Source organism: Sylvia atricapilla, chromosome 23, assembly GCF_009819655.1.
Source record: "Sylvia atricapilla isolate bSylAtr1 chromosome 23, bSylAtr1.pri, whole genome shotgun sequence".
In the NCBI taxonomy this organism is placed as follows: domain Eukaryota; kingdom Metazoa; phylum Chordata; class Aves; order Passeriformes; family Sylviidae; genus Sylvia; species Sylvia atricapilla.
The window spans coordinates 4885691-4910710 of record NC_089162.1 but is presented as its reverse complement, the minus strand read 5'-3'; the positions used below and the strand labels follow the sequence as shown (position 1 = coordinate 4910710).

The 25020-nt window shown below is 50.1% G+C and overlaps 1 protein-coding gene across 1 annotated transcript; it reads right to left on the bottom strand.

The window, feature by feature from the left end:
• Positions 1–667: 667 nt before the first annotated feature.
• TRIM29 (tripartite motif containing 29) lies at positions 668–23582 on the bottom strand. The gene is made up of 9 exons (XM_066334921.1): positions 22340–23582; positions 15353–15448; positions 13806–14039; positions 13257–13455; positions 10183–10266; positions 6945–7004; positions 5916–6017; positions 4462–4541; positions 668–860 (listed from the first exon to the last, which is right to left on the bottom strand). The coding sequence occupies exons 1-9, from the start codon at positions 23192–23194 to the stop codon at positions 798–800; spliced, it is 1773 nt and encodes a 590-aa protein (XP_066191018.1). The 5' UTR covers positions 23195–23582; the 3' UTR covers positions 668–797.
• Between the last annotated feature and the right edge of the window lie 1438 nt (positions 23583–25020).

Genomic DNA, 25020 nt, shown 5'->3' with positions numbered 1-25020 from the left:
CAAAAAGCTGTGGCAGTAATTCTCATTGCCCACTGCAGGGGAAAAAAAAATAAAATATAAAATACCTGAACTACAGTATACAAATCAATTTTGGTTTAGGGGAGTTAAGGAGGAAAAAAAAAAAAAAAAAGAAGAAAAAAAAGAAAAAACCACCACAAAGCAGAAAAGCACCCAGCACCTACGGCATCTAATCAATCTTGTATTACTAGGATGGATTTGCTTTTTATTTCTTAATTTGAAAAGGTGGCTGGAGGGGCACTTTAATGGGCTGGAAAGCCTCCCTGAAATCCCTCCATCCCTCCTCCAGCAGCTCTGGAAAAATCCTGTGGGTTTTTTTTTTTTTTTTTTGGCAGGTGAGGAGCAGAGCCGAGCTGATGGAGGACCCTGGGGACATGTGATGCCACCAGGGGATGTGATCCCAGCGGGAGCTGGGTGTCCCCAGGGTGGAGAGGCGCAGGAAAAGCTCCAGCCTGGGACCCCTCGGTGCTTTGGGGACACCCAGCTCTGGGGACAAGTGGACAGCTGCCTAGCAGGGGGTGCCACCCAAGCATCCACAACTCGCAGGAGGGGCAGAGCAGCTGGGGACAGGCAGGGGACAAGGAGGGGCCAGCAGAGGCCTCTCAAGGCCAGCGAGTGATGGGGAAAAGTCCCGTTTTGCTCAGGGAAAGGCGGTTCCCTGCTGCCCCTCCCCTGGCGCTGGCAGAGGCTGGAGCAGGAGGGGTCAAGGGGAAGCAGGTACATCCATGGCAATCCGCAGCTGTCCTCGCTCCGAGCGCTGCCAGCTCTGCCCAGGATCCTCAGGGCGCCTCGTTGGAGGTGGCTCCGTTGCCTTTGTTGACGTAGAAGGGGCGGTAATGTGACTGCAAAGGGAGAGTTGGGGACACATCATTGCCCCGAGCCCCTGCTTGTCCTGACCTCCCACACCTCACCCCATCCACAGCCTGCAGGGAAACCCATCGGCCCATTCCTTAGGGCATCAGGGGATAATTCTGGAGCCACCTCCTGTCCCTGAGATCCACCATGGAACTGTCCCCGGAGACACCTCCTGCCCCAAGGACAACCCTGAAGCCACAACCTGCCCCTGGGACCAATCCTGGAGCCACCTCCTGTCCCTGGGATCCACCCTGGAACTGTCCATGGAGCCACCACTTGCCCCTGGGACCAGTCCTGGAACTGTCCATGGAGCCACCTCCTGTCCCAAGGACCAATCCTGGAGCCACCTTCTGTCCCCAGGACCCACCCTGGGACCAGCCCTGAAGCACCTCGTGTCCCCAGGAGCCACCCTGGCACTGCCCACAGAGCCACCTCCTGCCCCGAGTGCCCTGACCTGGCAGGTGACATCCCTGTCCCTGCAGGGTTTGGAATGGGGTGACCTTTAAGATCCATCCCAACCCAAACCCTGCAGTGGTTCCGTGCTCCAGCCCCACCAAGGAGCTGTCCCAGCTGCTGGCTTCGCTCTGAGTCCCCTGTGGGTGTCACTGAGCCTTGTCCTCACAGCCCCTCGCGGTGTCCAAGTGTCCCCCAGCTGCTGCCTGGGCCAGGGAAACCCATCACCCCATTCCTCAGGGAATCAGAGACTAACTGGGGTGGGAAAGGACCAAAAAACCCTCATTTAATCCATCCATCCCTTCATTAAAAATGTTCATTTCTCCATCCCAGCCCTGCTCAGGCCAGGAGCTCCAAGGTCACATCCTGGTGTCCCTGAGCCCAGGAGCTCAGAGGCTTCCTGCCCCAACACCTCCAGCTTTTCCTCCTGGCCAGCAGCACTGCCTCCTTCCCCTCCTGGACGTGCTGGAGACACCAAAATCCAAATAACTTGGCTTTTTTTTGGTTTTTTTTCTGATTTACACACATGCTTTGCATGGCCCTCACTGCCGATGATGCCTCATGTAAAACCTCAGACTGTGACTCACAGCTTGATGAGAGGCTTTTTTTTTTTTTAGGGAGAAGGGGAATGTCACCTTTATTTTTATGCCTCTGTCAATGTGTTTTAATTGCTTGCCGAGCTGACAGCTCAGGGGAGCTGTCACCCTCATGGTTATGCAAGTTTGGGGTTTATTTGTGCTCCCAAACTCTTGCGCCTGGGAATTCTCACACGGCGGCGGTTTGGGCTGCAGCGCCCCACGTTTGTGTAAACAGACACACGAGTGGAGAGACGGGGCAGAACCAACAGGGATTGGCATTTTCTGCCTCTCCAGCTGGGTTTGCTGCAGTCCCTGAGTCAATCTCATCCCCTCAGGGGCTGCCCCTGGAATCTCTGAGCTGAATCCCTGGATGCCCCTGGAATTTCACTCTGAACTGCCCCATTCCAGCACGTGGCAAAGTTGGGCTGGGCAGCCTCGTGCTGCAGAAACTGCAATTTATGTGCTGGGAGCACTGGCTGCACAATCTGCAGCCTGGCTGGGAATATTCTCCCACCACTGAAGGAATAACCCTGAAATCCAGGGAAAAAATAAGGGTTTTAATGCCCACTCTGCCTTAGGTTTGTTGTCACGTCACAGAGACCCCACAGGCCCCTTTTGGTGCAGCCCTATTTAATATCAGGAACATATAATTCATTAATATCAGGTTGGAGAGTAACCCCAGCCCATCTCCCTGCTCAGCACCTCCTGCTCAATGTTCCCTTTTGTCGAGATCCTTTTCATTTTATGGCTTTAATTTCCAACTGAATTAAGATATGAACGAGGGGGGGCTTCATTTAAAACAGCTCCCTGGGCGTGAAAAAAGCCCTTCCTCCTTAAACAGCACAGCCCTTTGTGAAAATTCATATTTACAGACCTTTTAGAGTGTATATTACTTAAATACACATTTAAGGCTATTTTAAAAGCCAGATTATTGGCCCAATAGACCATAAAAGCTCCTGCAGAGATACTGGAGTATGTATTTCTATTTTGGGGCTTTTAAATGCTTACATTTATCAGCTCAGTTGTTGGGCTCAGGGCTGAGTGGTGAATATTGGCTGTAAAAAGGGAATGGTCATTACAAATATGTGCACGGGATAGGAAGGGATGCAGGGGGAAATTTTCCAGATTTTCTCCGTGGGGATTTAGGAAAAAAAAACCCCAGGAACACAAAATGGATGTGGGTGATGATGTTTGAGAGGGTCAAAGCCAAGGCAAGAAGGGATGGCAGGATTTTGCTGCAGCACCTTCAAAGGCTCGAGGCTGGATTTCCTGGAGGAATCTGCCAGGGAACGTCCCTTGGACAGGAATTCACCTCCTGGGGAGCCTTGGGAATGGAGCAGGTCCAGCTGCAGTCCTGAGGCAGCCACTTTGTGCCTGTGGTGTGTTTCCCTCAGTTCCTGCCCCTCTCTGCTCCTCACAGGTCTCATTTCCACCCAACACTAAATCACCTCTCACCAACGAGCAATCAGAAATTAAAAAAAAAAAAAAAAAAACCAAAAAAAAACCCCCCAAAAAAAACAAACAAAAAAAACCCTAAAAACCCTAAAAAAGGTTTCATTTATGGTCGCCAAAAGCTCAACAGTCTTAATTCAGCCCATGCAAAGCCTCAGTGTGGCACAGTGTGAATATAACCAGATTAACTCGGTGCTCCTGAGGCAATGCACGACGTGGTGACGTATTTGGGACTCCAAGCCCCAAAACATCACTGTTGTCATGATCAGTGTGAAAAGAGGGGCTGGGAGGTGTTGTGGTGATTCCTGCTCACAGCCTGACCCCTCATCTTTGATCCTGCACTGGCACCGCAGGACGTGACCAGCAAAACACTTTAATGAGCTTGTCCCTGGTGTCACGGATGTCACAGGGTGACACGGGGTGGGTGACACCCCTGCAGGCAGGAAAAGTCCCACCAGTGTCATTTCACAGGGTTTGCACAGTTCTGATCTTCTACATCAAATTTCAGACCAGAACCTTTCCCAAAACATCGTTTTTGCAGCGTTGATTAGAGCTGTGAAAGTTTTGGGAAGGGTTTAATCTGCATCCTGCATAGGAGCAGTGGGGTCGAAGCTTTTATTTCTACACTTCCAAAGGACTCATCCTTAAATCTGAAGCCCCCCTGGGACAGGTTGATGTTCTCCCAAGGGAAAAAAATTGTCATTTTTCTTACCAATACAGACTCTCCCAAGGAAAAACTGTCATTTTTTTTGCCAATACAGACTCTCCCCCCAAAAAAAGTCATTTTTCTTACTAATGCAGACTCTCCCAAGAAAAAAAATAGGCATTTTTCTTACCAATAGAGACTGTCCCAAGAAAAAAATTGTAATTTTTTTCTACCAATAAAGACTCTCCCAAGGAAAAAAAATTGTCATTTTTCTTACCAGGAGAGACTGTCTCAAGGAAAAAAATTGTAATTTTTCCTCTACCAATAGAGGATCTCCCAAGGAAAAAAAAATTGTCATTTTTCTTACCAGTAGAGACTGTCCCAAGAAAAAAAAAAAATCTTAATTTTTCTCTACCAATAGAGGATCTCCCAAGGAAAAAATAATGCCATTTTTCTTACCAATACGGACTGCTTGGAGGAGGATTTCCACGTCTGCGGCGTCACCTTTGCCGACTGGTGCCTCACTATGGAGGGGTAGGCTGTGACAACACAAAACACAGCCAGTCACACACCAGCCACTGTCACCCCTCCATGGTGGTGTCCCCTCCCTGACGAGCAGCAGGACTGGAAGTGCCACCTCATTAACTTTGCATTGCTCAACATGGAAATGCAGCGGTGCAGCGCTGGGACAGCACAGACAGCCGGCAGACAGAGGCCTCTCCCACCACCCAATCAGGCAGGAAAAGGCAGGAAAGAAGGGCCCGGATAATTAAAACATCTGAAGGAATGCAGAGAGGTGGAATGCAATCAGACCAATTAAATTCCGGGCCAAGTCCCAAAGTCAGCATCGCGCCTCTCGCGGAGAGCGCTGCGGGGCTCTTTGATTAGTGCAAAGAGCTGAGCCCCGGCTTCCTGCAGCTCCTCTGGCAGCTGGGCAAAGCCCTGAGCCCCTCCCAGCACCCAAGGGTGCAGCAGACAGAGTCATCACACCATGCCCCACGTCCCCAGTCCGTCACACAGCGCTCTGCGCTCTTGGATTCCGCCTCTGGTGGGCAGTGACAAGAGGCTGATGAGGTGGTGAATGGGGGTTTGGTTCTGCTGCAGGAGGACAGGCAGCTCCTGCATATTTTTATATTTTTTTAATTGTGCTGTTTGGGTTATTTTTCAGGACAGGCACCGCTTCCTCTTTTTTTTTTTTTTTTTTTTAATAAGGTTGTGCTTTTTTTGTTATTTTTCAGGACAGGCAGCTCCTGTATTTTTTAATTATTTTTTTAAGGTTGTGCTGTTTGTGTTATTTTTCAGGACAGGCAGCTCCTCCATTTTATAATTTTTTTTAAGGTTGTGCTGTTTGGGTGATTTTTTCAGTGATGATACTAAAGGGGCAAATGGTCACGGCGGTTTCCTGGAAACTCATCCTAAAATTTATTCACCCTACCCGTTGCAAACAAAATTTTAGATCCCTCCACCTTAGATAAAACTTTTTAGATAAAGAAAATCTTTCCTTGGGTAAAACTTTTAATATTTTTGAATGCTCCTGGTTGCCCTGCTCCAGCAGAGTCGCTCCTGTGCAGGTGTAGGGATGCTCTGTGCAGGTTTAGGGCAGCTCTGTGCAGATGTGGGGCTGCCCTGTGCAGGTGTGGGTCTGCTCTGTGCAGGTGTAGGGATGCTCTGTGCAGGTGTAGGGATGCTCTGTGCAGGTTTAGGGCTGCCCTTTGAAGGTGTGGGGCTGCCCTATGCAGGTGTAGGGATGCCCTGTGCAGGTTTAGAGCTGCCCTGTGCAGGTGTAGGGCTGTCTTGTGCAGGTGTAGGGATGCTCTGTGCAGATGTGGGGCTGCCCCAGGGAGCCAGAGCAGGATTTAGGGGTTTGTCACCTCAGAGGGGCAGGAGGAGGGGGAACTCTCAGCTCCTAGTACCGGTTTTAGTGAAGAGGCTCCCGTCAGACTGTTTGCTGAAGTCACCGGGCGGATTCTGTCCCACCGAGGAGAACTGAAAAGGCAGCTTAGTGCCATTGCCTACTGGAAGACAGAAGAGGTTTTGTTATTCCAGGGGGACATTTCCAGACACACCTGGGACGCTGCCTTCCCCACAGGGCTGCAGGGGCTCACTCCAGCCTCGGGGGCCCTTTTCCCTGAGGGAGAAGAGGCAGATGAGAGCAGGCAGCTGCGTGTGGGTGTGAGGAGATGCTCCAGCCAGGGAAGAGCCTTTCACCTGAGAGCCCCGGAGGGCAGGTGTGGCCAGCTCCCTGCACCTCCAGAGGCACGAGGGATGACTCCAGCACTGCCCTCGCCTCACAGGGCTTCATTCAAACCCTGCTGCCATTAAAAGTTCCCCTCCTGGGCTCCTCATGGGGCTGCCAGGAGGGATCTGAGCGCAGGGAGATGAGAGGGACACAGCCCTGAGAGCAGCAGGGGCTGAGGTGTGGCTGTGAGTCACCAGAGCTCCCCAGGCTGGGTGGCCCTGGCTGCTGCCAGCGCCAAGGGAAAGGCTGGACCTCACAGGAATGAAGCAGAGGAGGAAAATGTTGGGAAAGGAAGATGGGGAGCTGGGAAGAAAAGCCATGAACGTGGGGCACGCTGTGTCTTTGAGGGCTTCTTAACACAAGGCGGGATAGAAAGAAACCCCCTTGTGCTTCTGAGCCTCGCTGAGAGCGTTTGGAGTCTCCTCCTGGTGCTGCCACAACCTCCACAGAGATTTCTGAGAGTCCTGGGGGCTCTTTGCAAACTGCCCCCTGTGTTCTCCTCTGTGCAGGAGGAGGAGCAGGGTGCCTTTCCCTCCCCTGAGCTGGGTGCGGTGCTGGGAGGCCAGCAGGATGTGTTCATGGCTCTGGGGTGTTCAGGTGCCAGGGCAGGCAGGAGGGGCAGCAGCAGAGGTGTGTTAGTGAGGCAGGGAGCCGTGGCACGGGGGGTTAGATCCTCTCACACTGAAGGCGGAATTACCCGTACCAAGTGTTTCCTCAGTCGCTTGGAAGGAGGAAAATTCCCATGACCGTGGGCTGAAATTGGCTGTAAAACAAGAGCATCCAGTTCAGCAGTGGGCTCCTGACCAGCTGCCTCAGGGGCCTGTACCTGGCATTGCTCTAGGAAAGGTCCCCACCGAGCTGGGAGCAGCCCCAAACCAGAGAAAAAACCAGAAACCTGAGTTGGGGCAGCAGAGGAGGAGGTGGGGTTATCCCTGGGTGGGGAATGAGGAATGACTTCTCCTGCAGCCAGCAGAGCCCTCAGTGCCACAGAGCCGCCAGCTCAGCTTTGGGTACCCGAGAGGAGAGCTCTGCAGGCAGAGGTTTGGGCTCAGAGCTCCAAAGGCACCAGGACAGGGACATTTCCCAGCCTGTGCCAGGTGTGTGTGCCCCAGGACACAGCCTGCTGCTGCTGCAGCCCTTGTGGGCACTGGGCTCCCAGCAAAGCAGAAAGAAGATGGATTCTTGGAGCTGCTCTGCTGCCATCCTGTGGGCTGCTTCTCTGTTTAAGATGTGTTTCTGTTTACACAAATCCCTCTTCTACTCTTCATTCAAAAGCATTCAGAGATGAGTTTTCCAACCTCCTCCTGGCTTTGGCCAAACTGTTTGACACGTCAGGAGAAGAAAGCTCAGTGGGAGAGGACAGAAAGGAGTGTGGAGCAGTTGAACAGATTGTTCCTCTGTCTCTGAGGTGGTGCTGGAAATGTTTTATGTTTTATGCCCCTCTGCCTCATCCTGACATCCCTGCAAGCAAATATTGGATAATGGAATGGTTTGGGTTGGAGGGGACCTCAAAAATCCTCTTATTCCAGGGACACCTTCCACTATGTCAGGGTGTTCCAGCCTGGCCTTGGACACTTCCAGGGATCCAGGGACAGCCACAGCTGCTCTGTGCCAGGGCCTCCCCACCCTCACAGGAAGAATTTCACCCAAATATCCCCTCTAAACCTCTTCTCTTTCAGTTTGAAGTAATTTACTATGAAACTCCAGAGCAGTGGGAGTCTCCTTGAGTTTAAGCAGGGCTTAAAGCCCACGGGGGCAGCTGGAATCCAGGCAGCTCCTCACTTTGGGGATGCTGTAATTAGCACTGAGCATTCCTCAGTCCAGCAAACAGACTTTCCACTGCGGCCTGGGGCAGAATCTGCAGTGACCCTGGCCAGGAGCAGGGTGTGTGGCAGAACTCTCATGAGCTATTGAAGGATTACACAATGCAAAGGGTGGCCCTTGTTTTTGGTTTCTTTTTTTTCTTTTTTCTTTTTTTTTTTTTCCCCTCCCGTTTTTGGGATTCTTTAACAGAGATGCAAGCAGCTGGACTTTGATGCCGCAGGGGCAGGGCGCAGAGAGCTCCAGAGAGTTAAATGATGATGGGGATGTCACATTATTCATGGGGTAATCCTTGGCCAGCCGGCCTGCAAGCCAAGTGGGTCACTCCTGCTTTGCCTACTGATTCATCCTGCTCCTCAAATCCCTCCCCAGCGTGGTTCCAGCAGCTGGAGCCCTCCTGTCACCCCTGAACGCTGTCCCCAAACCCTTCTCCAGCAGTTGGAGCCCTCCTGTCACCCCTGAACGCTGTCCCCAAACCCTCCCCAGCACAAGCCCCGTGTGCAGCCATGGCTTGTTCTGGCCACAGTCCCTTGGCTGAGAGAAAACAGATGAGCACTTGGGAAGGCAGCAGTGTGTCCAGGAAAACACGGGTGTGGGATGGAGCATCCCCCTGAGTGGGGACAGCCAGCAGGAAGGGGGAATTGCTGTGCTGTCCTCACTTTGCTCTGGACACATACCACAGGGATCTGCCTGTGCCTGGAGATCCCTCCTGCATCTTCAGGGAGGTGGAATGGTGAATTTTCCCCCCTCCTACTCCCAGGGGTCAGCAGCTCCAGAGAGCAGCAGAGGGAATCTCCTGACAGCACTGACCATGCTGTGCCACTGCCAAAAATGCCTTTTTCCTTCTATTTTCCCTTCCTTTTTGCCAGGCTGGGCAATATCCCCATCCCAGACACACGTTGTCCAGTGTTCCTCCCTGCCACACTCCTTGAATGCCTTTGGGGCTGTTTCCACCTGAAAGCTCCACACTTTGGGTCGAGCTGAGCTCAGCTTGTGCAATGTTAGAATGGATTTTCAAACTCCCCTCAGGGTGGGAAAGTTTTGCTCTATGGTCTCAGCAGAATTTCCCTGGCAGCAGCACAGAGCCTGGAGGCAGCTGAGCAGGAGGGGCAGCAAAACAAACCCAGCTCTAAAAAAAGAAAAAAACGCCCCTCTGCCCCAGAATTTGGGAAGAGCCCTGCTCAAATCCCGCTGGCACTGAAATGAGAATGCTCCAAACAACATCCTCAGGGCTGAGGGCGGAGGAGAAGGGCAAAGTGGAAACCCAGACAAAGGGCTCAGTGTTGGGGTTATCCCCAAGAACCCCCAGCACAGGAATGTGCCTTCAGGGAGTGTCCGTGCTCATTGCTGCCCTGTCCCTGTCCCTGTCCCTGTCCCTGTCCCTGTCCCTGTCCCTGCCCCTGCCCACCCTCTGTCTGCAGAACAGCAGCTGCAAACATCCTGCAAACCCGGGCAGGGCTGAAAGTTGGTGAACTTTTCATGCCACTCTTCCTGTTCTTTTGTTCCTTGCCTTGCCTGGGCTTCCAGCACTCTCAGCTCCTTGCTCTGGGTGCCAGTTTAGGAATTCCAACTGTGATTTTGGAGCTGGATGTGCTGGAAATGTTGGTTCACTCCAAAAATTCATCCTGCAGCAGCCACACAGCAAATGGGACACAAACAAATCACCAGGGCTCTTGTCAGAGCTCAGAGGGGAACTCCAGACTCCTGACTTTTGGGGATTTTTAGGACACATTCCTCACTTCTTCTGTCCTTTCCCCGTAAGAAAAAATCATGTTTGGTGGTGAAAGGGAAATCTTAATGCTTAATGCAGCCTGATAGCACAGAGAGATAAGCTTTGGGTGGAGAAAAACAGGGATTTTATCCTGATAAACCAGGTTAAACCTCCCCTATATTCACTCTTGGGTGGAGTTCAGTCACTCCAGTTCTTCCCCATAAAACTGAGAACCTTTTCTGCCTGGCTTGAGGCAAAACCTTGCCAAAGCTCTGTAAGCTGGAGAGAAAAAAAGGTGCAAAGAGGGATTGATCTGAAACGTGAGGGAGAGCAAATTTTGGGCCACATCATCAGCCAAGTTCCTTTTCCTGAGCTGGAAGGGAGCCTGCCCACCTCGGGGGTGCCGTACCTTTGGGAGACAGGAACATGGAGAACCTCTTCAGGTTGTCGGGCTGGTTCCACTCGTAGTTGTTCATCATGAACCGGTGGTCCCCTGGGGAGGCAGAGCAGGCCATGAGCTCAGGGGGGCACTTGGGTGGTCTTTAATCCCCCTGGGGGATCTTTGCCTGGGAGCTCAGGCAGTTCTGGAGCTGCCCAGGGTATAAAATAAAACGTTCTCTCAGAGGCAGAGCCCAGCTGGGGAGTTCAACCTCGCAGCAGACACAATCTTTTCCTTTTAGAAGACAGGATCCTCTAAATTCCATAGGGAGACCTGAGGGTTGAGGCATTTTTCCTCACCAAAACACTCTTCTGTGGCTAAAAATGATTCCAAGAGTTTGAGTTTGGCTCCTTTTGTGTGCTCAGCCCGAGCACGGGGCTGGCTGATGGAGAACTGCCACTCTTTAAAGCTCCATAAATCAGTTCTGGGAGGGTTAAGTGGGTTTGCTTTTCCACTTTTTGGAGAGAGATGCTAAAGCTGAGCTGCAAACTGAGCTCTGAACTCTTGGACAAGGGTGGTTGGTTCAGGTTTCATGGATCAAACTCACTCCTACACAGCCTGGGTTTGGATTTCTGACCCTGATTCACAGGAAATGAGCCTTTATCACTACACTCGCTCATAACAAAAACATTCTTTGGGGGCCTCTATAAACCTATTGTTCTCTGCAAGGAAGTAAATTCGGTTTTTATGTTTAAATAACCCCATTCTTTGATTCCCAAGTCACTGAACAAACTTCTCTTTTATTTCTCCCATTTATTTCGGTGCTATTTAAGCTCCCTGATTATTTGTCTCCTCGCCACGTTGGTACCTGTTATGACAACTAAAAGGCCGTGGATTCCCTTTGGAGTCTGCTATTAAGCAGCTTTCATTCCATTAATATAATATTTCTTCCTGGGAAGGTTTATTTTGTTGTTGTTGGGTTGTTTTTTTTTTTTTACAGTAGAAGATCAAGCCAGCTGCAAATGAATTTGTTGCAGTGACTCAGGGGGAGCCCGAGTTAATAACTCCACAATTCCTTAATGGATTTAATTCCCTCGCAGCCGCTGGATGCAGAGCGCTGCCCTCTTTCATCTGTAACCATGGCTTGGGGAAGGGAGAGCTCTGGAGCTCCTGGGACTGGCCATAAATAACATTTCCCACCTGTTCCCAGCTTTTCATTAGGGCAGAATCCAAGCTGTGTCCCTGGTAAAGCTCCTGGAAGCAGCCAGGTTCCTGGCAGGAGTTATAAAATGGTTTTGGCACTTGGGTTCCATGGATTTCAAATAGCAAAGGGGGCTTCTGGCATCAACAGCACGGAGGAGACCCCAATTAAAGTAATCAAGGAGTACTCAGGCTTTATCCTGAGCTACCAGAACTGAGAAGCTGCAGAACCTTGTTGGGTTTTAAAAGTGTCCAAGGAAAATTCTCCAGGACTGGCAAAACCCAGCCCAGCAGATGGAAACTCTGCACAGCTTCAGGTGAGCAAAGAAAGGAAAATGCTCGGGAGTGATTTTTGGATCTGTCTGTCACCTACTGATACTGAGTTATTGTCAATTTGCTCGGTAATCCTGGAGCTTGTGGAGTGTGGAGAATTTAAATGGGAATGTTGCAGTGTTGAAGGATAAATAATGTTCCGTTTCTGGTGCTGCTTTAAAGGCGGGGAGAGTTTCAGAACCTGCATCTAGCTGTGCACTTTGGGATCCCTGACCTTCCTGAAAGGTTGGTCCAGCAGGATCTGATCCATTTAATTCACTCCTGATGGACAATGATGGCTCTGGACAGAATCATTATTAATATAGGAAGGGTGCCCAGCAAATACAGTGAATTTGAGTGAATTATCAGCCATTTTGCAGATTTGCAGCAGAGTTCCTCAGCTGCCTGTGCTCTGTGAGCTGTCCTTGAGGTTATCCCTGCACCTCTGGGACTGCCACATCCTCCTGGAAGAGCTGGGTGCCATTTATCCTCCCACTGCTGCCCTGGCACCTGGACTTCTCAAAGGCTGCGAGGTCACAGCCAGGTGAGATAACCACCCATCCCCATCTTCCTGGGGCCAGAGCTCATTCCCTGGGATGAGGCAACAGGCCCAGGGCTGCAGAGGCTGGCTGTGGGAAGTGCAGACAGCCCAGTTGTGGTGCCCTGTCCTAATCTCAGGGGTGAGCCCGATGCCAGACAATTTATTCACGGTTAATTGTGAGGAAGTGGCTGATAGACTTTAAAGATTCGTTTTGGTGCTGTGGTGTCGGCTGTGACCTCTCTGTTCACCTGGAAGATCACCCCAGTGGTGTGAGGAGCAGGCTGGACCAGGGCAGGGAGGAAAGCTGCCCCAGCTGGAACAGGGAACACGACCAGAGTCATTCCAGCTCAAGGTGTAGCTGAACTCCCAAATGACGCCCTTTTTACTTGGAAAACCCGATTTTTAAATATTTCCTTTTCAGTGGCAGGTGCTTGCAGGGTATTTCATGCTCCAGCCAGGCAAGCAGAGGCTGAAACCCTGCACTTGTGATATTTGTTGTCACACCAGCACCCTGCATGTGCTAACCGAGTGTACAAACAAGATTTCAAACTTGCCATCCCACATTCACCTTTGTGCCACTGCCTTCACACTTTACTGCGCTGCCTCAGTGGATTTAGGGAGTTTCCCCTCCTGGAAAATGTCCTGTTGAACTTCCAGGGGATTTCTGGAGCTTGACACAGGGCAGGAGGGAAGGAGGGCTGCTCTTGACTCCACACAGGAGGTGGCTGAACCCGTTAAATCCTAAATATGAAACCCTAAAACCAAGAATCAGGGAAGTGGGGCCAGTTTGGTGCCCTGCACGAGACACCCTAAACCCCTGGCAGTTCCATCCTCACACAGGAGTGGGAGGATATCTCTGATATTCCAGAATTCACGTTCTAATTCCTCTCCTACTCCAGAATTAATTCCAGCTACAGGAGCTGCTGCTCCCACTTTTCCCCCTCCAGGTCTCTCCTTACTTTCTTCTTCACCAGGAGTGCTCCTCATCCTCACCAGCCCTGACCCTGCCCTCCAGGGATGCAGGGAGGGATTTTTTGGGGGGATGTTTTACCGTTCTCCATGTGGTTCCTCTCGATGAAGTTGCGGCCCAAGTCTGCCTTGCAGATCTTCTCCACGTGCCTCATGCAGACGTTGAGGAGGTCGTCTCTGAGCAGCCCCATGGATGGGCTCATGCTCTCCCCTTCCAGCAGCACGCTGTAGGTTGGGAGGGATGGAGGGGGCACGTAATTCCTCATCAGAGCCCCGAATTCCTGCCGAAAAAAAAAAAATTCCAAAAAAAAAAAAAAAAAAAAAAAAAAAAAAAAAAGGGGGGGGATGAGGTTAATGAGGAGCATAAAGATGTGGAGGGTGAATCTGAGGGGACTGGTTGGTGTCAGACCCCAAAAGCACAGAGGTGGGCAGGGAAATGTTCTGTCCGTGGTTTGCAGCCATCCATAAAACCCGACAGCGGGTCCAAGGCCATTCCTCCCCTCCCGGAGCACAGACAAATCCCTGCCGTGGATGTGCAGTGAACTGGGCAATTCCCACACCTCTGGGACTGTCTTTGGGACCAACCCCGCCTTTAGGGGGACAAAGGACAGGGACATGAGCTCAGTGTCACCTGCAGGAAGAGCACGGAGTCGCTGATCTGGTGGATCTGCTCCCTGTTCTCCTTGTCCTCCCGCAGCAGCTTCGCCCTCTCCTCCAGCTCGTCCACGATCTCTTTCACGTTCTCCGAGGCGATTTTTTCCCTCTGGTCCAGGGCAGCCTTCACCTCATCCCTCTGCCTCTCCAGGTCACGGATCAGCTCCTTGAAGTGCTGGTCCACCGTGGCCTTCTCGTTGGTGGTGTAATTCTGCACGGGGAAGGGCAGGGAGAGGAGGCAGCAGGAAAGAGGAGCAAGAAAATATTAAAAAAATTATCATCGAAACATTAAATGCTATAAAAGTATATTATATAAATATGTATATATAATATTTTAATAATATATTTATGTTATAGCTATTTTAATAATACATTTGTCTATGATAAATATCTTTTATATAATATAAATTATATCGATTTAAATTATATTATTAAAATATTGAAATTTCACGGGGTTCTTCGCTAACAGAGACACACACAGAGGGGGACAAATCCAAGGATTCAGCATTTCGAGTATGGAAACTCCAGCTGTGCAAGTGTCAGCTGCAGGGAAGCTGTGCCAGGAGAAGCAATACCTGTTCCTGCAATAACCCATGGATGCAATCCAAGAGGGCCACTGCCTTCCCAGGGGTAAGAGCCTAGCTCCTATTGCAATTCCTGCACTCACAGGTGATGCTTAAAAACACTCTGTAACCTTCTCAGTCAGGCTCCTTCTGGCTCCTGGACAACTCCAGGACCAAATTCCCACCATTTCAAAGGATGAAAGGTGCTGAAACTCTTTTTACAAGCCTGACCTCGAGGTGCCTCTGGAATATTCCTCAGAAGGACTGGGGATGTAACTATAGAGAGAGTTGCAATTTCTAGGTCAGGTTTCCAATAATAATAATAATAATAATAATAACAATAGTAATAATAGTAATAATAAAGCAGATGAAAAGCAGAGCTGGTGAGCCAATGTGCTTGCACCACATAAAAGGGAGAAGAATGGCTTTGCCTGTTAATATCATGCAAATTTTCTGGGGTGTCTCCAACTTGTGCTTTCACTGCTTTATTCAGTTAGGCTATAAAAGAAAAAAAAAATATACCATGACTCTATTCCAACCTTTACCACGGTGCAAGAATTATAAAGGAGCCTTCCTTCAGCATGGAAATGAGCTGCTCCACCATAAATAAGATGTTTGTTGGGGTCAATTCATCTGCTCCTTCTGTCTTATCTCAGTTTGGGCGACCCAGAGCCCTTTGGCAGGTTATTTCTGGATTTGGTTTCTAAATCTGCCTGGTGATGGAAGGGCCATAAAGGAGCTAAAACAAGGAGCCAGAGCAGGGAGGTGCCGTGGTTTTGTATCAGGGCTCCATCTCCCCGCGGGGAATGTCGCAAGGTGACTTCAGTGGGAGTTGTTGTTTCCAAGATTTGGCTGGGATTCGGGATGGGGATGGAGGCCGGGGAAGGGGTGCAGTGAGGGAAGGAGAGGGATGTGGGAGAGGAGAGCAGGAGCTGGTGACTGCAGGTGAACTCAGACACACCTTGATGCGGTCCCTCTCCTTCTGCCACTTGTCCACCTCATCTTCCACCTCGATGATCTTCAGCTGCAGCTGCTCCTTCTGCAGGGACAGCTCGGCCTGCGGGGAGGAGAGGAGAGGAGAGGGAAAGGAGCCTGGTGAGCTGGGGCTGAGGGTGGCCCAGTTCAGACAGATCCTGCTGTGCTGGGAGCAGCAGCGGGGAGATCCATGGACACCACGTGCCGCCAGCGGGCACCGTCCCAGCAGATTCAGCTCCCTCAGCAAACTGCAGCACCCACCTCCCAGGCTGTCAGGGTGCTGCTCTTAATCACATGGGAGTCATGAGCTCCAGGGGAAGGGAGCTGTTTCAAAATTCAGCTGTGTGTGCAGAGCAGGGCCCAGCCCAGGGTGTGCCTGTGCAGCAATAACAGTTTTCATGTAATTACGGAATGACGTTTGACGAGTGTTGCAACAAGAGGATGATGCCTCCGGCAGGAATTCTGTTTAGACAGGATTGTGGATTAATTTGCTCTGAATTGAGAGCTTTCATGTAGCGATGGGGCTGGGGAATGCTTGGAAAAAAAAAATTAAAAAGAAAAAGAAAAGCCGCAAAAAGGGGGAGGGAAGAGGTGTAGTCGACCTGGTTGGCTGAGATCAGCAACTTCGCTGGGACTCATTTGCATTTCGTTGTGCAGCGGCTTCCCAGAGAGGCTCAGAGCTCAGGCTTGCACAGGAATTCGTGGCAGTGGAGCTGTGGGGACCGTGCACTGTCTCTCTGGATCATTTTTTTCCCTGGATCAGCCCAGGACCTGGAGGTTGGCACAGCCTTGCCCCATTAACTCCAGAGACCCGTTCCCATTCTCCATCCCTGCCCCACAAATCCTGCCCCAGCCTTTGCTGCTGCATTTCTGCAGTTCAGGTTGATCTCAGCCATGGCTGGAGGCAATCTGGCTGTGGGACACCCAGCCCAGAGCTGCTGAGGAATTCCAGAGCTGGCAGAAATTCCCTGTGTCCTGTCATGTTGGGAGAGTGCTGAGAACCTGCTGTTCATGTGGGATCCTCTGGGAAATCATTGGATTAACCCAAACCACTTAAATTCAGGCCAACAATTAGAGGAATGGATGGATAAATCCACTCTCACACTCCAAGTGTCCATCCAGAAATGTAATGGAACATGAAAATCATGAAACGAAACATGAGAATCTGGGTCCTGATTGATCAGAATTTAAAAGTTTTCCAGTTCTCCACTCGAAATGAAGAGCAGGGAAGAAGCTGTGAGCCAGCCCAGACAGGAGCTCTTGTCCTGCTGCCAGCCAAGTGTCTGAACACCCTGTGGAGCTGGAATCCAGCACAGCTGCTCTGAGAGCCATCAACCCCAGCTGCTCCCATTTAGAAAATCTCTGTTTATGGAGGGAGGATGATGGCTGCCTTATAAAACACAAGAAAAGTGGGCAGGAAAAAGGGAAACGTGCTCAGAGGTGTCTCAGTGCCACAAAAGCTGCATCCTCACGTTGGTTTTAGGAGTTAAGAGATCACTGGCTTTCTAAAGATCATCCACACAGCCTCAGTGGTGGCCTGAACACTGCCACCAGCTGATTCTCACCCTCCCCAGGGGTTCAGGGCACACAGGAAAGGATTTTGTGCCACAGCTCCACCAGGGAACCCACACCGGCTTCCAAATGAGAAAATCTGCTCTGCTGCTGATGGAAAGAACAAAAGAGAGGAGTTTGATCCAGTAATTTTCACATTTGCAAGACGATGACTTGGAGGGATTCCTGCTGGCTTCCAGCCCCACGTGCATCAAGGCTCTGCACAGCAGGGAAATGCAACGAGATGGAAATATTTGAGATCCTTTTATCCACTGCATTAACCAATGTGAGGAATTACAGCCAAATTCCAGTTGTTTCCTCCAGCCACAGAGCTGCATCCAGGAGGCATTAATTGTTTGTCAGGTAAAAAAACTCATCTCTGGACCAATCATTTCCCTCCTCATCCCCCCCAAATCAGCACGTCCTTGTAAGGATGGGAGTGAAATCCTACAGAGAAAGACTGGAAGGAGTTTCTGGGGAAGAGCAGAACTTTCATGGCCACTCAGACACTCCCAAACTCAAGGGATTTGCTGAGAAAATGACAGGGGAAAAAAAAAAAAAAATCAGGTGATGGCTGGAAGGTGCTGATAACAACATCATGCTTCTATAGTCCTTTTTAATTAAGATGGGTCTCCAAGGAATTTTTGGGGACTATTATTTGTAAAAGTGCTCCAGACTCTTGGCAGTTCAAACCCCCCTGAGAAAGGTGCTGTGGGATGAAACAACCATTTAAGAGCAGAGGCACGCAACAATTTGGAGCGAGGTTCATGACTTGCAAATGGAAATTACAGAGATGGTCCCAATAGCTGGGATGCAAATCCCACACTCAGCCAGATTTGGCAAAGGGGAAACACCAGCACAGGCTCCAGCAGGGGCAGGGGAGGTGAAGGGAGAGGTGATTGTGGGGTACTGCAAGCTGTTAAATAAATACTACAAAAAACCCCACCTAAAACATCGGAAAAATGGTAAAGAGAGGTGCAGGGACACTCTGGAATAGTGGGAAAACTGGTGACATGGGCAGAAGGGTTCAGGAAGGGTCCTCTGGATGTGGAGCATACCCTCAAGGGTTCAGGAGGTGATTTCCTGATGGTTTTAAGACTTTTTTTTGGTCTGGAATGTGGCTTTGGCTGCCCATGTATATCACAGATGCACAGTCACAGTGTGGGGACCACGGGTATTAGGGACAGGCAGTGCCTCAGCTTCACCCCCTAAGAGAAAACTCCTGTCTCCCTTCATATTTCTCAGCTTTTCCAGGGTCAAAAAATCCTTGATGGACCACCCAGAACAAATCCATTGGAAGGTTTGGGCTTCAGGAGATCCTAATGGGAGATAATAAAGCAACCCCCTCATCGTGGAGGCCCCTCCAGAGCAGAAATAACAGGAACAGAGGGGAAAAATAATCCCAATTTCAACAATTTTCAAGCACAGCAGGCTGTGAAAATGAAGAGAAATGAAGGCACTGAGGATCCTTCAAGGATCTCCTATTAGAGTCTGCGTTAATTAGGGCAGTGAAGAGGTTTCAGTGAAAGCTCAGAATGTACATCCAAACAGGCTGAGCCCAGCCCTGGTGCTCAGGTGGGAGATTTTGAGCCCTGCACGATGATGCAAGAGCTTTGTGCAAGGCAGCAGCAGCAGCACAAGCAGCATCATGCCCCGAGTGCTCTGGGAACACCCCCGTGTCCCCAGCCTGGGAGGGCTCTGCTAATTCCCCTGCCAGCAGCATCCAGAGGGAATCACAGAGCTGGACAAGAGCTGCTCCAACTCCTTGTCCCAGTGCAGGGCCAGGATGCCGTGGCTGAAAAAATCAGGGGGTTGTTTGAGATATAATTTCTGCTGGGGTCACAATTGTATTTTCCCAGCCCAGTTTCTGGGTGTCAGAGAGCTGAAACCTCTGGAGGCTCTGCCAGCATCCTGTAAAACACAACTGCAGAAGCTGAGTCTCTCTCTGCACAGCTTGGAAGAGAATTCCTCGCTTGCAAACAAGTGGATTTTCCCTGGACTCTGTCCTCAGTGTAGAGGATTGATGCAGAATTCAGGCAAACAGAAAAATTTACTCTGATTTCCAGCTGGGAAGGGTGTCCTTCCTGCAGGAAACTCTGAGGAAAGAGGATTTATTTGGAGCTGTGGCCACAGAGCAACCACAGCTGGTGCAGATAGAATCTCACAGTCAGTGAGAAAGGCCCCCAAACCCTTGCAGGGTTTAATTTTGTTTGCTCTCTGCTCAGTGAAAAGTGATGGAGGGATGAGAATCCCTCTGGATCCATCTCTGTGGATGGTTCTCTTCCAAGGCTGGCTCAGCCTTTGTGGAACTTTGCTTTAAAAGATAAAGAATTACAGAAAAAAAAAAAAAAAAAAAAACAAAAAAAAAAAACAAACCCACCCAAAACCTCAAGCCAAAGTGTTTTTCAGGAAAAAAAACCCAACCAAAATGTTTTTCAGCAGAGCTGGCCTGCCTTGCTGAGCACCAAGGCTGGTGCTGGGAGGAAATTCCAGGTTTATTCACAGCTCTGGGGCTGGCAGGCAGAGGTGAAATTGTCTCCAGTGGAGAGCAGCCCTGAAAAACAGGTTTGGGGTGAAGGATCCCCTTTCAGAATGAAGGATGGGGGGACTCTGGTTCCGCTGATAAATCAAAGGTTTTATTGGACTGTTCTTTCCAAGTGTGAGTGGTTATTCCCCAGCCTCACAGACCTTTTCCTGGCTGGTTTTTGTCCTGGTTCTGGTGCAAACTGCTCTTTTTTTTTTTTTTTTTTTTTTCCCCTGTAAATCTACAGCAGGAAACGAATGCAAAGTGGATCTGGGGAGAGCATGAAAGGTTTGCTGGGTAAAATAGGCAAATGGCGCTGGGTGGGAAGTCAGGACAAATGTCTCTGTCTGAGTCCCTGTGCCTTTCACCTGTGGCTGCTCAGCAGGAACAGGGGGTGAGTGACTCTCACCCCAGGCTCCTGGAAAGTGGAAGATGCTGCTGTGTTCTCTGTCTGAGACAGAGATATCAGGCTTTGCACTGCCCTAACTACAGGTGTCTGTGTTCTGGCTTGTTTGCATTCCTCTTCTCTGTCTGCTAATTCCTAATTCCACAGCAGGAGCTTTCCCAGCTCTAAAGCACGGCTCCTCTCCTCCCTACAGCAAAGACAGGCTGAAACCTGCATGAATTCTGCACCACTGAAGGGCAGATGTAGCTAAATCCCAGCTGATTCTGTGACATTTTGGTGCCACCAAATCGCTGAGCCCGCAGGTTGGCGGTGCAGCAAAACAAACACCAGTTTTGGAGTCACAGCAGCAGCCAGGGATGAGGAAATCGTCTCAGATAAATCCTGGACCTCCAGCACCGTGTGAACGGCTCTGTCAGGACACAGCTTTATCCTGGTCATCACTGCGGTGGCAGGATGGGTTTGGAGGTTCTAAAGCCACTCTGGAGCTGCTGGGATTCGCTGCTGGGGAAACAGGGATGGGGATGAGCTGCTGGTGTGAGGTTGCTGCTCATCCCTTCCAAAAGGGCAGCAGCAGCACCAGCCACTCTCCCAATTTGTGGTCGCATTCCACCAGGCTCATCTGATAAGAAGAGGTGTTACAAACCAGGGGCTTGGAAATATTCATCGCTCCTTGTGGCTCCAGCTGAGGCTCCACCTCTGGTGAATAAATCAGGGGTGGGGAGCAAACATTTGTAGGCAGCAGCTTTGGCGCTAATTGTTTTTGTCTGAGTGAATGCTCTGCTCGAGTTACAACATGATCAAACTCGCTGTCAGGAGAAAACCGGCACATGGGAGTGATTCATGGTGATAAATCCTAAATCCTTCGGGCTGAGTGGCAGCAGAGCCAGAGCAGGAGCTAAAGGTGGCACAAGGACTCTCAGAGAGGAATCAAACAACAACTTAAACAGGTTCAAACCCCAGCTCTCTGCTCCTCCACGGTTGTGTCTTTAAAATCAAGGTGCTGGAAATGTCTCCAGCCCCAGGAGGAAGGATCTGAGCGGCTTTGCTTCCTCAGGAAACAGCTGCTCACCTCGTTCCAGGCAGGAATTGGACAGACACCAGCCACAGCTTTGTGCTAGAGCTGGGCAATGTTCAGGGCTGACATCAAAACCACGAGAACAGGCAATTACGGAACAAACAGCAGGCTGGCGAGCCCTGCAGGAATTTGGGAAAGGCTGTCTGAGACACTTGGAAAAGGCTCTGTCTGGTTTCAGCCAGGCTGCAAGCTGGAGGTGACATGGCAAGAAAAGAGCAGAGATAAGCTCTACACAAGATGCTCTTTCAGCCCGACGAGATAAATCTTCCCAGCTCCTTAGAAAGAGTTAAATGGTTCTTGCCATCAAGGGAACTCAAGGATTCCTCACAGCAGGTTCCTGGTCACCACATCACAGCACTGGTTTGGGTTTAGGAGATCTTAGTGCCCTTCCAGGTTCTGACTGTGTGACTCCAGGCACGTTGTTTTATATAATTATCATTTTACAGGGCTCCTTTCTGGCATCTCTCCTGTCCTGTCTCATTAGAAAGTTTCTGGGCCACGGGGATGTGCAGCAAACAAACATGGTGAGACCCTGATTGTTTTATATTTTTTTTTTCTGGAACAAGTGAAATCCTCCTCATCCACCCAGAAAGCAAACAACAGGAGGCTTTGAGCAAACAAAGGTGAAAGACATCTCATTAGTGAAATCTCCCTGGATGTCCATCCTCTGAACCTGCTGCAGTAACACCTCAGGGGAAATGATCAGGTTTTGTGCTAGCACTAGGGTTTGTTTTTTTCCATCTAAGCTTCAAAAGACTTTTTTCCATAGGTGTGGCTCAACAGAAAAGAAAAAAAAAAAAATAACTCCAAAGCCTAATCTCACTCTAAGGAGCTGAGATAGCAATTTGCAGTAGTTCTCAGTACCCATGAGTAACTTCAGCAGCCACTGATTTGACAATTTGTATTCTGGAGGTGGTGACCCTGAGCAGTGCCCACCTTTCTGTGGGTAACACCACACAAACAGTGTTAAAACTCAAGGATATTTTTTTAAAAAACTTAAATTTAGGGCTAAAAAAAAACAAAACAAAACAAAACAAAAACTTAGAAACTAATTTATAGCTTAAAAAACCTTTAAAAACTAATTTGATTCAACCTCTGCTGGAAGTCAGGTGTGCTGGCAAGCAGCTTCTCCATCCTAAATCCAACCTGCAGCACAACTGCATGATCCAGGCAGGATCAGGAGAACGACAATTCCACGGAAAAACAGCGCCCAGGCAATACCAATTCTCCACTAAACCCATCCCATCCACCACCGCTGCATCCTGGAATTCCATCCCGTGACCTGAGGAGGGGTTGGAGGCTGGGGAGCAGCGGCTGTGGGATCTGCAGGCTGCTGGGAACGGGAGGAATGAAGGGAGGAATAAAAAGAGGAACAAAAGGAAGAATAAAAAGAGGAACGAAAGGAGAGCACAGTTACCTCTTTGCCTGCCTTCTCGATCTCCACAGTCACCGTGCTGTGGTTCTTGTGCTCCTGGAACATGCAGAGGTAGCAGATGCACATCTGGTCCGTCTGGCAGAACAGCTCCATGGTCTTGCCGTGCACGGGGCATTTTCTGGCCTCGAAGTCCCTGATGGGGTCCAGGAGCTGGTGGTCCCGGAAGGCTGCTCCCTCCAGGTGGGGCTTGAGGTGCAGCTCGCAGAAGGAAGCCTGGCACACCAGGCAGGACTTGACAGCCTTCTGCTTGTTGTCGATGCAGGAGTCGCAGAGAACGTCCTCGAGCTTCACGCGGGGCCGGGAGCCCGCGGCTCTGTCGGCCTTGTTGAAGGGTCTCCTCAGGTCTCCCGTCTCCACCAGGGGCAGGGAGGATTTCTTCAGCTCCCCCATCTGCCCCGCGGAGAACAAGGACTTCCTCCCTTCCCCGTCAGCGGGCAGGAAGCTCTTTTTGGAATCCAAGGAGAAGAGGGATTTCCTGAGGTCGCCTTTCTCCGGGAAGTTCAGGGCCGGTCTCCTCATGTCCCCGATCTGGCCGCTGGCAAACTGCATCTTCTTGGAGTCTGCCGAGTCCATGCTGAAGTAGGTTGACCTCTTCTCGTCGGATGACTCCACAAACTGAATGATGGGCCTCTTCCAGTCACTCCCAGAGAAGAGAGAGCTCTTGATTTGCCCCGTCTCCAAGGCAGCACCGCCCGTGCCTTTTATAGGTTCTTTCTCACCCCCGCCAGGGCTCGTGGCTTTCTTGGCTTCCTCTTCTTTTTTGGGGGCAGTGGGGCTCTTCACCTCCTCGGGTTTGCTGGCGGTGCCGTTGGTCCTGGCCGCGCTGCCCGTCTCCATGGCCTCCACGGGGTCGGTGGTGTCTCAGCCCCAGCTCCTGTGTCTCTCAGCCCCTCCAAGGCAGGCAGGCTGTGCCTGGCCCTCGTGTCTCGGCGAGGATCGGCTCTGGAATGCGGGATGAGGGAACCTTTCCGCCCCGGTGACGCACCCCCAGAGCTCCCGAGGAGGAGCAGCGCGCCCGGATCGCGCCCAGGTGGATGCGAGGGGGAAAAGAAAAGGAGGAAAGGAAGGAGCAGACGTGGAGGGATCAGAAGCTCCAGCTGTGCAGTTAATTATACAAGGCAGTCCACACCCAGGAACATTCTTGTCTAACCAGGTTGGGGAGGAAGGGCTGTTTATATACATAGAAATGTCTCCTTGAAAAAAAAAAAAAAATTAAAAAAAAAAAAAAAAAGAGAGAAACCCATTTTCATTAAGATGTAGCAACCAGTTCCACCGCTTGTTTCAAAAATAATTTGGCCAGCAGCTGAGGTTCCCTCCTTGCAGAGATGGGCAAGGTCGGGGAGACCACGAGATGCCCAAGGTGGGTTTGTTAACTGGGTCATAGCCCTGCACCAAAATAATTAGGGTTGTAATTAAAATGAACGCCTAGAATAAAGCATTCTTCAAGCAGGTTCCCCCCCAGGGCTTGCTGCATTCAGGAGGGAGGAGAAACCCATGGTTAATACTGGGTTTAAACAGCCTTATTATCTTTATTTTGATTTTATTTTGGGTTTGTGCAAGGTCTGTCCATCTAGACCTGGAAATAACCCGGCCACGGATCAGAACAGGTGAAAAATGGCTGGGCCTGCTTTTCCCACAAGCCACACAATCTCCAAAAGATGAGCAGTGAAATAAAACCCTAAATGCGTGCTCTGAGATAAAGGTTCAGGTGTATCCCGTGGAGCCCTTCCCATAAATGTCCTCAGAGCTGGAACACACCTGGAAGAAGAGCCTTAGATGGTCAAAATATCTCTTGCCAGACAAAAGAAGCGAAAAAGTTTTAAAGCCCATCTGTCTCCAGCAGCTGAATTCCTGGGAAATGTTCACTTGTTGGAATCACTGAGGATTTCAGGAGCAAAAAAAGCTGCACTGGTGGATTCCAGCGACTTCTAAAGGATGAGGTTGATCCTCCTTTCCCGTCCCTTCAGATAATACTGGGAATTTCAGTGAGATTTCTCTGAGACGAATGCCCAGGATGCAAATTAACCACGCCAGAGATTTGTGCTTAATTGAGTTTTCTCAGAACGCCCCGGTGGCGCTGCTGAAGGTGGTTTTTACCTGTAAAAAAAACCTCCTTAAACATCCACCAGGAGCTCCCTATTGGAAGGGATTTGAGTAAAAATCCAGCTCTGCCTTTTCCAGCTTTTTTTTTTTTTTGAGGTGTGGAGGAAACAGAGGCAAAGCAAGAATTCTGGATCTGATAGAAGGAAAGAACCTGTCTTACAAATGCAGTTTTTAAAGGTGTTGTCTGTGTAAAATGAGAGAAAATGAAAGTGAAATTCTTTTTCTGGGCCTCTGGCTCATAGATCCAGCCCCTCTCGCTGCCTGCACGTCCTTATGACTCTCCCTTTATGAAAAATACCTCGGCATTCTGCATTTTTTGGGGGTAATAGTTGTTGGGAAAGGGCATTTCTTTCATTAATAATTTTTTATTAATAGGCCTACAGCCTTTCATGAGTCAGAATTCATTTCCCCGGCGCAGGAAAGGGCAATGCCGGTTTTTTAAGCCCCGATTTCATAAAGGAAAAAATTTGACTGACATCAATGCATTTCTTTCCCCCTGGCTTGCTGGGCTGAGCTTGTTCTTTAGAACATCAACAGTCCTGCAAGTCTCCAAGTAATTA

Bases quoted from the DNA above. Each gene is read 5' to 3' on its own strand.
- TRIM29 (XM_066334921.1), bottom strand. From the start codon at position 23,194: ATGGAGACGGGCAGCGCGGCCAGGACCAACGGCACCGCCAGCAAACCC. The intron at 15,449-22,339 runs GTAACTGTGCTC...TCCTCCCCGCAG, and splicing joins TCGAGAAGGCAGGCAAAGAG to GCCGAGCTGTCCCTGCAGAA. The intron at 10,267-13,256 runs GTAAAACATCCC...CTGCCTCCCCAG, and splicing joins GAGGAACCACATGGAGAACG to GGGACCACCGGTTCATGATG.